The sequence below is a fragment of the Vipera ursinii genome (genome assembly GCF_947247035.1).
Source record: "Vipera ursinii genome assembly, chromosome: 17".
NCBI lineage: Eukaryota > Metazoa > Chordata > Lepidosauria > Squamata > Viperidae > Vipera > Vipera ursinii.
In genome coordinates this window covers 2,780,386-2,793,814 of record NC_139530.1, presented here as the reverse complement: position 1 = coordinate 2,793,814, position 13,429 = coordinate 2,780,386, and the positions used below count along the sequence as shown (strand labels likewise).

Genomic DNA, 13,429 nt, shown 5'->3' with positions numbered 1-13,429 from the left:
GAATCAGTACAGGACCTATCTTGTCCTCAAGTCATAGAATTATAAGGGACCTTGGAGGTCTTCTAGTCCACCTCTCTTCCAAGGCAGGAGACCTTATACCATCCTGGGCAAGTGGCTGTCCAATCTTTTCTTGGAGCACTCACAACTCCACAACTCAGAAGTCCAGGAAGCAAATGAAGACAATGTCCTAGCTCACGGGGGTCTCCAACCTTGCCCACTTTCAAGACTTGTGGACTTCAACTCCCAGAATTCCTCAGCCATCCATCTCCTTAGGTAAGGTGAGGACTCTCAGCCGAGCATCCAAAGTTCTGGAGAACTTCTGAAGACATTTGAGGTCCCTCACCTTCTGCACCTGGGACACCCTGCCTGGAAATGCACCAGGTTTCACTCAGGCTGTGCTTAATTCAATGCAATTAATATGATTGCTGTATGGATATAAAAAGGCACCACGTGACCCCCTTTTTGCAGACTTCTGACGAGCAAAGTCAGTGGGGAAGCCAGGTTTACTAAACAACCGTGTAACTAACTGAACAGAAATTAACAGAAATTTTGGTGACCATAAGCCTAGGACTACGTGTCCTAATTAAGCCAAGGAACAATTACAGGAACGGAAAAGTCTTGAGTACATTTACCGTGCCAAGATTTAAAATCAAGGAAGAGCGGGAATCCCCTCTTTCAAATCCGTTTGTTTATTGATTGATTAGATTTTAATCCGGTCTTTAACACCACATAATTAACCCAAAGGCAAACATACGTAATATTCACCCTCCCTCCCGTTTCTCCCACAGCAACTCCCCCGTGGGGATTGAGGTTAAAAAGGGGAGACAAGTTCCCAACAGAAAAAGGATTGGAGAGTAGAAGGAATTTGCCCCAAAATGTGTTCAATCAGCAATTATCCTACACAATAGTGCAGCGTTTCTCAACTTCGGCCCCTTGAGGATAGGTGGACTTCAAGTCCCAGAATTCCCCAGGCAAATGTTATTTGTTTGGGTTTATTTATATATATTTTTTTCCTGGAGAAAAAAACCTATGTTAGATTTGTTAGAAGGTGTTGCAAAGCATTCCAGGGGCGGCTGTTTTTCCCAGAGTAAGTTGTATGTCCATGATCCACATATACACACTTTTGCAATTCCTTCTCCTTTTCATCTTACGTGTTCCCTCCATCTTTCTCACCGAAAAGGTGGGTTACCTTTTTGCAATACAGACGGTCCTTGACTCATTTAGTGACTGTACGAAGTTGCAAAAGCAGCAAAAAAAAAGAAAGATTGGTGGCCGTTTTTCACGCTGACGACCGTTGTCCCGCGAACAAAAATCAGTTGGCTGGAAACTGGCTCATATTTATGACGGTGTCCCCAGGTGTGTGTGTGTGTGTGTGTGTGTGTCACGCGATCCCCCTTTGCGAAGCAAAGTCAGTGGGGAATCCAGATTCGTTTCACAGCCGTGTGACTAACTTAACAACAGCCGTGGTTCATTTAACAATGAGGGGCAAGAAAGGGTCTTACAAATGTCACACTTTGGGCTCCGTTGTGGTCGTAAATCAAGGACTACCTGTATTCAGATGGGCTTTCATTTTGGAATCGTCGCATCAGAGGGCTGGGAGGGACCTCTGAAGGTCTTCTAGTCCAAACTCCTGCATTCTCGCCAGAGACCCAGAAAAATTGTGGCACTTGTAATTTTTTTTTGTAGTGTTCTTCTTCTGGTAAGATCACTCTTGCCCTTCTTTGGGAAGAGAGCATGTCTCACTCTTTAGATCTGCCTGTGTTTCAGCTTACTCCACCTTCTCTAGGTGAACCTGGAACAGGATCCTTTCAGAGAGATCCCAATGGAGACTGTCCAAGTGATCCATTACGAATCAGCTTCCTCGGAGTCTTTTCCCACCATAATCGCACAAGTAGTGGCTGGCCACAGTAGCGTTGTAAACCTTCTCGCCTGTCAACAGTTTGCGTAACTTGGCTGACCAAGATTTGGGGCAGTTTCCTGTATGGGGGTTACCATACTTTCCTTCTCTGGCATGCTGTAAGGTAGTTCCTCTGTCTAAAACCAAGAGAATATTTTGTTTTAAAAAAACAATAGTACGTGATGCAGAATTTACACTCATTTATCAATGAGTATTAGATGGGGCATGACCTTCCCCAAGGTCTTTGGGTCAAGGGACACAAAGAATCATGGGATTCTGGAGTTGGGGAGGGGTCCACAAAGGTCATCTAGTCCAACCCCCCCATTGTGCAGGAAAACCTAATTAAAACCGTCCCCATACGGTGGCCCTCCAGCTTCTTTAAAAGATGGAAAACCCACAGAACGCTCGATTTTTTTCCCCCCTTTTAATTGTACAGTCTCATTCTCGGAGCGTGGGAACGATGAGAAATTAAAGGAGGACCCCAAAGTTATCAAATCCAACGGACGTTGCAAGACTTTTTGTTAAAAAAAACCAACACCTCGCACTTACCCTTGTTTTGCCGATCGCTGCAAACCAAAAAAAGAAAAACATTTTCTTAGAAATACGCACGCTGTTTTGCTAAACACGAAAAGGATAAATTAGCAAAATCCCTCCCCCTCCCACTCCTTTTTCCCCCCCAAACGGTGAAAGTTTTTATGCTTAGATGGGGGGAATACAGAATTTACGGCAGACATTTTCTGACAGTTTTATGGCTGTCCTTTTCGTGAGTCTCTCTAGTTTTGTCAAACTGATACCTGTGGCGCTTGGTCACAAAATCAGCCAGATGTTTAGACTGGATTTGGCCTTTATGCCTGTCTCTCGAGTCCTTCCCCAGGACCTGGGATAGGCAGACATTCATTTAGTGACCGTTCAGAATTCCTGAAGAAAGGGACTTGGCGACTGTTTTTCCACACTTGCGACCTTTGCAGCAGCCCTGAACGCCCGGCTGAGGAATTCTGGGAGTTGAAGTCCACAAGTCATAAAAGGGCCAGGTTTGAAGACCCCCATCTTAGAGGGCAAACTAACCTTGGCATTTTTCAGCCGGTGATAGAATAGAATAGCAGAGTGGGAAGGGACCTTGGAGGTCTTCTAGTCCAACCCCCTGCTTGGGGTGATGCTGACCTGATCATCTTTATAGTTTTACTCTGGAAGCAAAGCTAATTCATCTCCCAGCACTTTATTCCCCCACTTTAAGGCTTGCTTCAAAATAGGAGTTAAAAAAAAAAAGATCAGCTGTTTATAGCTATTGTAATTGGCACTGATATTATTATAACTGCCGTGTTCTCTCTCTCTCTCTCTCTCTCTCTCTCTTTCTCTCTCTCTCTCTCTCTCTCTCTCTCTCTCTCTCACACACACACACACACACACACACACACACACACGCCTACCTTTCATCATGCACATTTTCTTTTTCCACAGCACGAGGATTAAAATCAGGACCAGGGCCAGGGCCAGGAAAATGATGGTTACAGCAGTCCAAATTATTTTAAGGTTCATTACAGGTTGGGCCCCACACACCGTATCCGAAGTGGCATTGCCTGCGTGTTTTTCGATGAAGCCTTTCTCACTGCAACTGAGGAGAGACAAAAAGAAACTCTGAAGGAAAGAGGGGAGGGGAGGGTGGGAGGAAGGAAGGAAGGAAGGAAGGAAGGGAAATAGGGAAGAAAAAGCAGCATTGAAGGAAAGAAAGAGAAAGGGAAAGGGAAGGAAGGAAAGAAGGAAAGGAAATGAAGGAAGGAAAACAGGAAAGAAAAAGCAACATTGAAGGAAAGAGGGAAAGGGAAGGAAGGAAGGAAGGAAAGAAAGAAAGAAAGAAAGAAAGAAAGAAAGAAAGAAAGAAAGAAGAAAGAAAGAAAGAAGCATTGAAGAAAAGAAAGAGAAAGAGAAAGAGAAAGGGAAAGGGAAGGAAGGAAGGAAGGAAGGAAGGAAGGAAGGGAGAGAGGAGAGGATGAAAAGAAAAAAGAATTGGAAATGCTCATAAGTATTCATTCACCAGAGAGAGACAGTTCATTGTAGACAAACTGGTGAGGACAACAGCTGAAATTTGTGCAGAATGCTGGATTAAAAACCAGGAGAAACAGAAATCATTAGAAAAAAGGGGGAAAAAAGAGAGAGAGAAGGATTTTTAAAGGACGTGGTTTCAAAGAAGCCACGTGGGTAAAGCAGCTGAAAGGTCCTTACTTGGTCCACTTCGTGCAAGAAAATGACATTTTTTTAGCTGCAAATGTCCCCAGAGGACAGGGCTCAAATAGGACATCATTATTTTCGGTGCCTGTGAAAATAACGAAAAAAGATGGACGGGTTCTCAGAGAGAAGGAGCCTGTGACTTGCTTTCGGTACCAGGAGAACAGTTTTACATTCAAGTAGTCCTCGATTTACCACGGCTCATTCAGGGACCGTTCAAAGTTACAACGGCCCCCCCCAAAAAAAACACCTTAGGACTGTCGCTTCACACTTACGGCAGTCGCAGCATCCGTAGGGTCACGCGATCAAGATTCACGTGCTCGGCAACCGGTTCGTATTGACGACGGTTGCCGTGTCCTGGGTGTGTGTGTGTGTGTGTGTCACGTGATCCCCCTTTTGTGGCCTTCCGACAAGCAAAGTCGCTGGGTTGCTTCACATCGTGGCGACTCAATAACTGCGGTGATCCGCTTAACGGGTGTGGCAAGAAAGGTGCGTCGCAGGGGGGGTGTCTTACCAGGTTGCGTCACTCTGAAACCCGGAGGAGCGACCGTATGCCTCACACACACATCGCAGGAATCTTCCTCCAGGTGGTGCAGGCAGAAGAAACCTGGCTGGCAGGTGCATTTTGCGTTCCTCGCGTAGCTGCATCGCTCTTTAACTTGCATGTGATTTCCTGGCAAGGCAGAAGGACCAATGTTCTCAGACGCTGGGCCCTCTTGAGGTCCTATAGCCCTACTCGGAAGCATTTCCCCCACCAGCCTAAATATGCTTTGGCCAGTCTGGAGAAAAGAAGGACCGGGGGAGGGGGGGAGGAGGGGGACATGATAGCAGCCTTCCCATATTTGACGGGAAGAAGGGGGTGAACGTATCTTGCAAAGCACCGGAAGGCGAGACATGGAAAAAAAAAAGAGATGGGAAATCTAATCAAGGAGAGAAGCAACCTGGAATTAAAGGAGAAACTTCCTGACGGTGAGCGCCATTAACCAGTGGAACAGCTTGCCACCAGAAGTCGTGGGTGCTCCATCCCTGGAGGTTTTTAAGAAGAGACTGGACAGTCACTTGTCTGAAATGCTATACGGTCTCCTGCTTGAGCAGGGGTTGGACTAGATGACCTCCAGGGTCCCTTCCAACTTTGTTCTTCCGTTAATCAATCAGGGGAACGGCTTCCCTCCAGAAGTTGTGGGTGCTCCATCGCTGGAGGTTTTTAAGAAGAGACCGGATAGCCATTTTTCTGGAATGATCTAGGCTAGGCTCTCCTGCTGGGGGTTGGACTAGAAGACCTCCAAGGTCCCAGCCAGCTCTATTCTGATTAATTGATTGCATTATCCTGGTGGCTAGGATAAAAATGGGAGGAAAAGAAAAAAAACACCAGAGGGGTAACCGCAAACCCGTTTTCTAAACTTGAGCAATCCCCCCCCCCAGAGATCCCTCGGTTAATCTGTTAGTTAGATCCGATGAGTTTATTTCTTTACCTGGAGAGCATTCACGGCACTTTAAGCAGCTGTTCAGTCCGTTTGGATGCTCGGTAAACCAACCAGGGTTACAGGAAACACAGGCTGTACTCGAAACCCTGGTGCAGTGTCTTAAAACTCGGAATCCTAGATTAAAGAGATCCAAAAGAATCACAGGATCCTAGGGCTAGAAGGGGTCTATTCTGATTGATTGACTGACTGAATGATTGATTGAAATGGTCTAGGGATCCTGCCTGAGCAGGGGGATGGACTAGAAGACCTCCGAGGTCCCTCCCAGCTCTGCTACTCTATGTTCTGTGTCCAGTCTCAGCCTTCCACCCACCTCCTTGCCGTGCAGAGCAGAGATTCTTCACCTACCTGCGGCACACTTGGGACAACATGCCCCTCCAACGGAGTATTCCCACGATTCACAGGAAGAGGCATTCCGAAGCAGCAGCAGCAGGTGAATGACTATGGTCAGGCGAAGCATCTTTCATAGGAAGGGAGGAGGAGGAGGAGGAGGAGGAGGAGGAGGAGGAGGAGGAGGAGGAGATTAAGTCGTTTGCTTGGCTCAACACTGGACCCACAATTTCACCACCTCGGCAGAAATCAGCACAATTTTTTCTTCAACCCTCCTGCAATGAATTAATTTCCTGTCTCCACAGATAACTGGTCTACAGGTAGTCCTTCATTGAGCCCAAAATATCTGTGGCCAAGCGAGACCGTTGTTAAGCGAGTCTTGCCCCATTGAGAAGGGGGGTTGGACTAGAAGACCTCCCGGGTCCCTTTCAACTGTGTCATTCTGTTATTGAGCAGGCAGGGGGAAATTTGTATTGCAAGGTTCCACTCCTATTTTTTTTTAATTTCTACAATATGTAATTGATTCAAAATTAAGGCATAAAGCAAAGATAACGAAAGGTCCGGAGAAGAGATATATATATATAAAAAATCCATTCTCAAAACTCCATTTTGCAGTTCAGTTCCCGACTGTCTTGACTCTTGTTTTCCAAGCAGAGTTTACTCAGGGACAAAAAATAAATAAATTCTGGACTTTGCCCTAACATGTAACGTCTCGCTTCTGTAGATATTTTCTGCTTCACAGGACAGAAAGAATATACAGGCAGTCAAGGACCACAACTCAGCCCAAAATTTCAGTCTGCCCCATTTTACGACCTTTCTTGCCCCAGTTGTTGGGTTAGTAACAACAATCTGGCTTCCCTGTTGACTTTGCTCGTCAAAAGGTCACAAAAAGGGGATCACATCGATCCCGGGATGCTGCGACCGTCATAAATATGAGTCAGTTGCCAAGGGTCTGAATTTTGATCACATGCTGCAACGATCCTAAGTGTGAAAAATGGTGGAACAACTTGCCTCCACAAGTTGTGAATGCTCCAACACTGGAAGTTTTTAATAAGAGATTGGACAACTATTTGTCTGGAATGGTCTAGGGTTTCCTGCCTGAGCAGGGGGTTGGACTAGAAGACCTCCAAGGTCCCTTCCAACTGTCCCTCTATTCTATTCTATTCTATTCTATTCTATTCTATTCTATTCTATTCTATTCTATTCTATTCTATTCTATTCTATTCTATTATTCTATTCTATTCTATTCAACCTTCCCTTGAAGGTAGATGCGGAATGGAGGAAGGATCACTGGGTGGTCTACTTTCCATCTCCGCTGCAGTTATGTGCAGGAAAAACAAAGCACTGGAACAATATCAGGCCGTTCCTTTGGGAGCTGCTCCTTCAAATTATTCATAATCTTATTTTCAACAAATCGACTACGTTTGTGTGAAGATAAATACACAAAAAGAAAAGTTTGATATTACCTCCTCTACTTTTTAACTCTTACTTCTTATTCTCTGTCTCTGCTTGTGCCTGGATCTATTTTCCGAGATACATTTTTCCCCCCAAATGTTTGCTAGGATTTTAGTAAACACGACAGCTGTTTTCCCATTCAAAATTCCCAAGGCTGCTTATATTTTTGTTCTACGACAGGAAATAACTGTTTGAGGCCCTAGCGTCTTTTTTATCGGTTAGTAGTTCAGCTGTCACAGCCTCAGATGCTTCTTGGATCTGTACAGTTAGTCCTCGACTTACAGAAATGGAAAATTTTTGTTGCTAAGCGAGACGGCTGTTAAGCGCCTCATTTTACGCCTATTTCTTGCCATAGTCGTTCAGATGGTCGTATGGTTGTTAAGTGAATCTGACTTCCCCATTGACTTTGGCGGTCAGGTCACAAAAAAGGAAATGAGGACCCTGTGACCATCATAAACACTAGTCAGTTGCCAAGCCTCCAAATTTTGATCATGCGACCATGGGGACGTAAGTGTGAAAAAACGGTCGTAAGTCCCTTTTTTCCCTCCCCCAGGGCCGTTGTCAATTCAAACGGCCACTAAACAAACATCGTAATTCGAGGACTGCTTGCAATTCCGAGAATCTTTTTCGAAGAGCCCTTCCTGCATTGCATGGCGGCAGAGAGCCAAGGAAATTGAAAAAAAAATAATAAAAATAAAATTGAATTCTTTCTTTCCAGAGCTAAGGTGGAACGGCAATTAACCCCAGAAGATGAAAGCTTCCTGTTTGGTTTGGCAAGGGTGCAACCGTCTTCCTGGATATGGCGAAAGGGGCTGGGGTCACCTGGCTTCCCAGCTAGAAAAACTTTTATTTACATTTATTTAATCTTTGGCTCCAGCTTGCGGCTAATTTGTAGAGATGGGGGGGGGAAAACCCGCCAGGCTTGTGATCTTGGAAATGACTCAAAGGCTCTTTTTTACACACAGACACACACACACACACACACAGAGTTCAGGAGAAGGTTAAAGAAAGGCAAATGCACAAACGCAATTGCAGGCAGAAACCCCACCACCCCATCCCAAATATCCGAAGAACCTTTGCTTCCCCACACTGTAATTTTGGATCTGCCCAGCAAAGGTGTTTAAACGATCCGTTTTTAACAATCAACCAGTTTTTACAATTTTAACAAATCAACCAACTCAACAGTGGCAGAGAAGTTGCCTCCAGAAGTTGTGGGGTGCTCCTTCACTGGAGGCTTTTAAGAAGAGACTGGAGAGCAGTTTGTCCAGAAGGGTAGAGGGTGTCCTGTTTGAACCGGGGGTTGGACTAGATGACCTCCAGGGTCCCTTCCAACTCTTTGATTTTGTATTTCCTTCCTTTCTGCCTCCCTCCCTCCTTCCTTGGTTGCTTTCCTTCCTTCCTTAATAATAATAATGTTGGAAGGGACCTTGGAGGTCATCTAGTCCAACCCCCTGCTAAAGGCAGGAAACCCTATACCATTTCAGACAAATGGCTGTCCAGTCTCTTCTTAAAAACTTCCAGGGTTGGAGCATTCACCACCTCTGGAGGCAGGTTGTTCCACTGGTTAGTTGTTCTCACTGTCAGGAAGTTTCTCCTTAGTTCTAGGTTGCTTCTCTCCTTGATGAGTTTCCATCCGTTGCTTCTTCTCCTTCCTTCCTTCCTTCCTTCCTTCCTTCCTTCCTTCCTTCCTTCCTTCCTTCCTTCCTTCTTTCCTTCCTTCCTTGGAAAGGAAGCAACTTGGAACAAAGGAGAAATAATTTCCTATCAGTGAGAACAGTTAATCAGCCTCCAGAAGTTTTGGGGGCTCCATCACTGGAAGATTTTCAAGAAGAGACTTTTAAAATTTACAAGTGGGTTTGGAGTTGGCAGAATCTCAATTTTCCTTTTTTTTTTCAAAAGGAGACGACCTGGTAAATTCCTGTTCTGCACAAACAGCTGTTATACAACCGCTATTTTGCAATAATTGCATAAAATGGTTAGTTGACAAGTTTGCATGACCACGCATGGCCCCAAATTCTACTTTTTCTTTTTTTTCTTTTCAGGCACAGTAAATAAGCCTCACTTTAACTAAAAACTAACCAGGAGCATACAGATTTAAAAAGAGCCAGTGAAAAATATCAATGCTCAGCTTAACCTGGAAAGTAAATAAGATGAAAGCAGAAACCAAGGACCTGCCGTGTAAAGAAAAAAAAAGTACAAGCAATCCTTGACTTGCAAGGATGCATTTTGTGACTGTTAAAAGTTACAACATCGCTGAAAAAAAGCGACTTATGACCATTTTTCACATTTATGACCGTGGCAGCATCCCCCATGATCAAAATTCGGACGCTTGGCCCGTATTTATGACGGTCGCAGTGTCTGAAAATGATAGTCCCTTAAAAGGTGATATATTTATTTTGGCAAATAAAGGTTTGCCCAGAATGTCTCTTTTTTCTTTTCATTTTTGCTGCAAAAAAATCAGAATTAACTAGGTAGATTTTAACAAACGGCTTTGCGATGCATTTTCAGGAAAGTTCTATCTTGAGTCAGATTGAAATCACCAGCAAAAAAAAACAAAAAAACTCAAAAAATGAATCGCAACGCACTATGGTCTTCCAGCAAAATTTATTTTTTCCCTTTTTATCGGCACCATTATTGCTGTTTTCACTTTAACACCAGCAGCAAAACATTACAGGAAATTGTAAAATTAGACATCAACTTTGCCTGAAAAGGGGAAAAAAAAACACCAACCATTGAAATCTGAACACAACCAGGCTGGTGAAAGTGGAAATTCCTTCAACCTTTTCCCACCTTTTAAAATGTAATATTTCCTGACAGGGAAAGAGAATTTCAGAGCTGGCAAGGATGCGGTTGCTTCAGATACGGCCGGACCACAAGCCCCATCATCCCCAGTGAGAAAGCTGAGAGGGAGGCTGAAAGCTGCCTCTGTTCAACAACATAAGGCAGGTCATGTGGGAAAGAAAATAAAAGTCAATTTTCCTCCAGTGGGAAAAAATTGGATTTTTCTTCACTAGTAAAAAGTCCGCTCACAAATCATGAAGTTCTCTGTTTATGACGCCGTAGGTACTTTTGTGCATTCTCCTCCGGACTTTTGCACACAGGGAGTGCCCGGCCAGGCAAACACACACATACAAGAAAAAAGTGGGACGTGCAAAAATTAAAAATAAGCAATTCTCTGGGTTTTCCAGTTCCCACCTACTCAGGTTTTACTCAGCACTTGGGTGGGGGGGGGGAAGCTCTCTTTTTTCCCCCAACATTTTCTAAGAAAGAAAAAAAAATCCCATCCTGACAAAAAGGGGAAGATTTTCTTATTCTTCTTCTCCTCTTCCTTTCTCTTTTAGTTCTGCGAGGAAGTTCAAAATTACAATTTGAGACTTTAATTGCTTCTTTCTCTTCTCCTTAAAGAACGGGAAGTGGGGAGGGGGACAGTCAGCCATTTGGGGAGCATTAAAAGATAGATCAGCTGGGGGCTTGGGTGAAATTTGGTAGCTTTACAGACATCTAGGATTCTCCGCCTGGCCTACTCAGCAGGGCTGTTGTGAAAATAGTTCCCACAGTGAGAACTTGCGATCACAATTCTGCCCCAAATTTCCGCTGCTAAGCAAGATAGTTGTTACGTAAGTTTTGACCCGTTTTACAGATTTTTTTCCTCCCAACTGCTGCAGTCGTTAAGTTAGCTGCACGGTTGTTAAGTGAATCTTCCCCCTTGCCGTTGCCAGTCAGAAGGTCCCAAAAAGGGGGATCACGTGACCCACGGGGACATAAATACGAGCCAGTTGCCCAAGTGTCTGAATTTTGATCGTGTGACCGCGGGGACGCAGCCAATGGTTGTAAGTGCGAAAAAAGGTCATAAGTCACTTTCCCCCCCCCAGCGTTACAATTTTGAATGGCCACTAAACGAACTGCTGTTAAGTGAGGATTACCAGCCATTATTCCTTTAACATGCAGAACAAGAGAAGAGAGGGGACCCCTTTGGAAAAGCGTTTCAAAAAGGGATTATTATTATTATTTTAAAAAACAGAACCAAGAGATAGCATGCAGCCCCACCCATCTTTTTTGACCCCACCCACCATTGACTTTAACACACACACACACCTCAAACATTGTAGGGCTGTGCCCCTGTTGGCGTAGCCCCCAACCTGAGACTCTGACCCCCAACTTCAAAATAAAAATAAAAATAACAGTTATAATCCCCCAGCCACAAATAGTACATTTTCTCCCTTCCTGCATTTGGGAACTGCATTCACACGACACATTTGAACCCCTCCATCTAAGGATGGGTTTTCGGGTTTTCGAGGGCCCTTTTCTCGTTTGGGGGTTTGTGTTAATGTTTTGCCTTCCCCTGCAAATCTCTGCCAGCCATGGGGGAATCCAGCTAATGCTTTTTATTTTGTTTTCCAGCACTTCCCTGTACAAAATCGGGCAGAGCATTTTCACTTTTGTTCCCCGAGTTACTGGAAGAAGGAAGAGAAAGACATAAAAAAAAAGACGCTTTGTTTGTTTACCAGAGAAGCTTTGCCATGTCTCCAAGCCAGACAATGGAAATTCAGACTTCTTGCATGGCTGCTCCCCTAACCACAGCACAAGTTTCTAGTCCCTGGTGATAGCTGTCATTCACAGAATTGCAAGAACCCCTTGGTCCCAGGCCACCAAAACCAACCACCTCTGAAATGAAGAATTAATAATAATAATAATAATAATAATAATAATAATAATAATAATAATAATAATAATAATAATAATAATATAATCAGCAGCAGCAGCAGCCACAGCCATTCTGCCTTCCTTCACCCACCTCTGCTTCATGTGGCAGACCGTTCCACCAGCTAATATTTCCTTGCCAGTCTGGTGCTGAAGGATGACTGAAAGCTTTTGCTATAGATTCTCTTCTATTTTAAAGCATGGACTTACCGGGAACATGTTCCCCCAATTACAGAGATCCCAGAGAGAGAAGGAAAGCCATAGGATCAAGTCTTTCTGAAGTGGCTTTCCAGTCAATGGATTCCCTGCGCGGCATCCCAAACGTCTTCCGTTTGATCTTCTTTCTTTTTTAAAAAAATTCCTCTGAATTTGGCCCTTGGAGTTGATCTCCTGGAGAAAGCGTTTTCTCCCCCCCAGCCAGAGATTGAGTCTCGTCTAAAGTGAGGTGAAAATGAAAATAATTCTTTGCAGCGCCACACCCCTACAGTAGCCTGATTTCCTGGTCTGGATGCTGTGTGTGTATAAAGCAATTTCTTGCTTATTCAGCAAGCGTCCTTGAAAGCTGAAAGGCCGGTCGCAGCCAGCTCAGAAAACCTGATATGCGTCTTCGTTTATTCTGTTCTGGTTCCTTGCACAGTGACAGCCAGATGTTTAGCCTGGATTTTGCAATTTTGTGCAAGTCCTGGAGAGGCAGATGTTTCATAACATTAAAGAGAGCCTCGCAGGATGCCAGCTGTTCCGGGTCAAGCTGCCTTTTGCAATTGACTGATGGGGATTTTGTCAGTGACGACGGTGTTTCAGGTTGGGTCAGCCAGATGTTCAGATTGGGTTTGGCATTTTATCTGCCTCTCGAGTCCTTCCTGAGGACCTGGGATAGCCAGATGTTCTCGTTTGAGTTTTAAAGGTCTCACTGCAGGATGGATGCTGTTCCAATGCCCAGGGTGCGTCAGTGGTGCTCCAGATGTTTGGGATTGCACCCAAGGGCCCCTTACCTTTGCTTTCTTTTGCCACAGCCGTTCTATTTTTATCTTTATTGTTGTTGCTGTTGCTATTATTATTACGTTATTATTATTTCCCTGACCTTGGCTTTCAGCAGGAAATGTTCTAAGGGAGTGAAAATTCACCCAAACTGGAAACAAATTCATTCCACCAGATGTTTCCTCCCCCTCCCCTCGATTACAGGAAAAAGATATACTTCCTCTTGACTTTATCATGAAAGTAATTTGGAAAAAATGTTTGGACATCTCTCCGCCCTTCCTCTCAGCTCTGATGGTCAAAATCAGTAAAAGGACAGGTAGTCCTTGATTTATGACCACACTCAAGCCCAAAAATTTATGCCGCT

General features: G+C 44.4%; 1 protein-coding gene across 2 annotated transcripts; it reads right to left on the bottom strand.

Moving 5' to 3' along the window:
* Positions 1-568: 568 nt before the first annotated feature.
* On the bottom strand, positions 569-13,148 carry TNFRSF14 (TNF receptor superfamily member 14). 2 transcript variants are annotated; one of them, XM_083375804.1, is made up of 8 exons: positions 12,298-13,148; positions 5,950-6,061; positions 5,593-5,718; positions 4,635-4,793; positions 4,118-4,208; positions 3,325-3,509; positions 2,447-2,463; positions 569-2,034 (listed from the first exon to the last, which is right to left on the bottom strand). In XM_083375804.1, the coding sequence occupies exons 1-8, from the start codon at positions 12,304-12,306 to the stop codon at positions 1,933-1,935; spliced, it is 801 nt and encodes a 266-aa protein (XP_083231930.1). In that variant the 5' UTR covers positions 12,307-13,148; the 3' UTR covers positions 569-1,932. The 2 variants fall into 2 exon arrangements, with proteins under 2 accessions (XP_083231930.1, XP_083231929.1); XM_083375803.1 differs by having other exon boundaries at positions 569-3,509.
* Between the last annotated feature and the right edge of the window lie 281 nt (positions 13,149-13,429).

Bases quoted from the DNA above. Each gene is read 5' to 3' on its own strand.
- TNFRSF14 (XM_083375803.1), bottom strand. The intron at 4,209-4,634 runs GTAAGACACCCC...TTATTTTCACAG, and splicing joins TTTCAGAGTGACGCAACCTG to GCACCGAAAATAATGATGTC. The intron at 3,510-4,117 runs GTAAGGACCTTT...GTCTCTCCTCAG, and splicing joins TCTTGCACGAAGTGGACCAA to TTGCAGTGAGAAAGGCTTCA.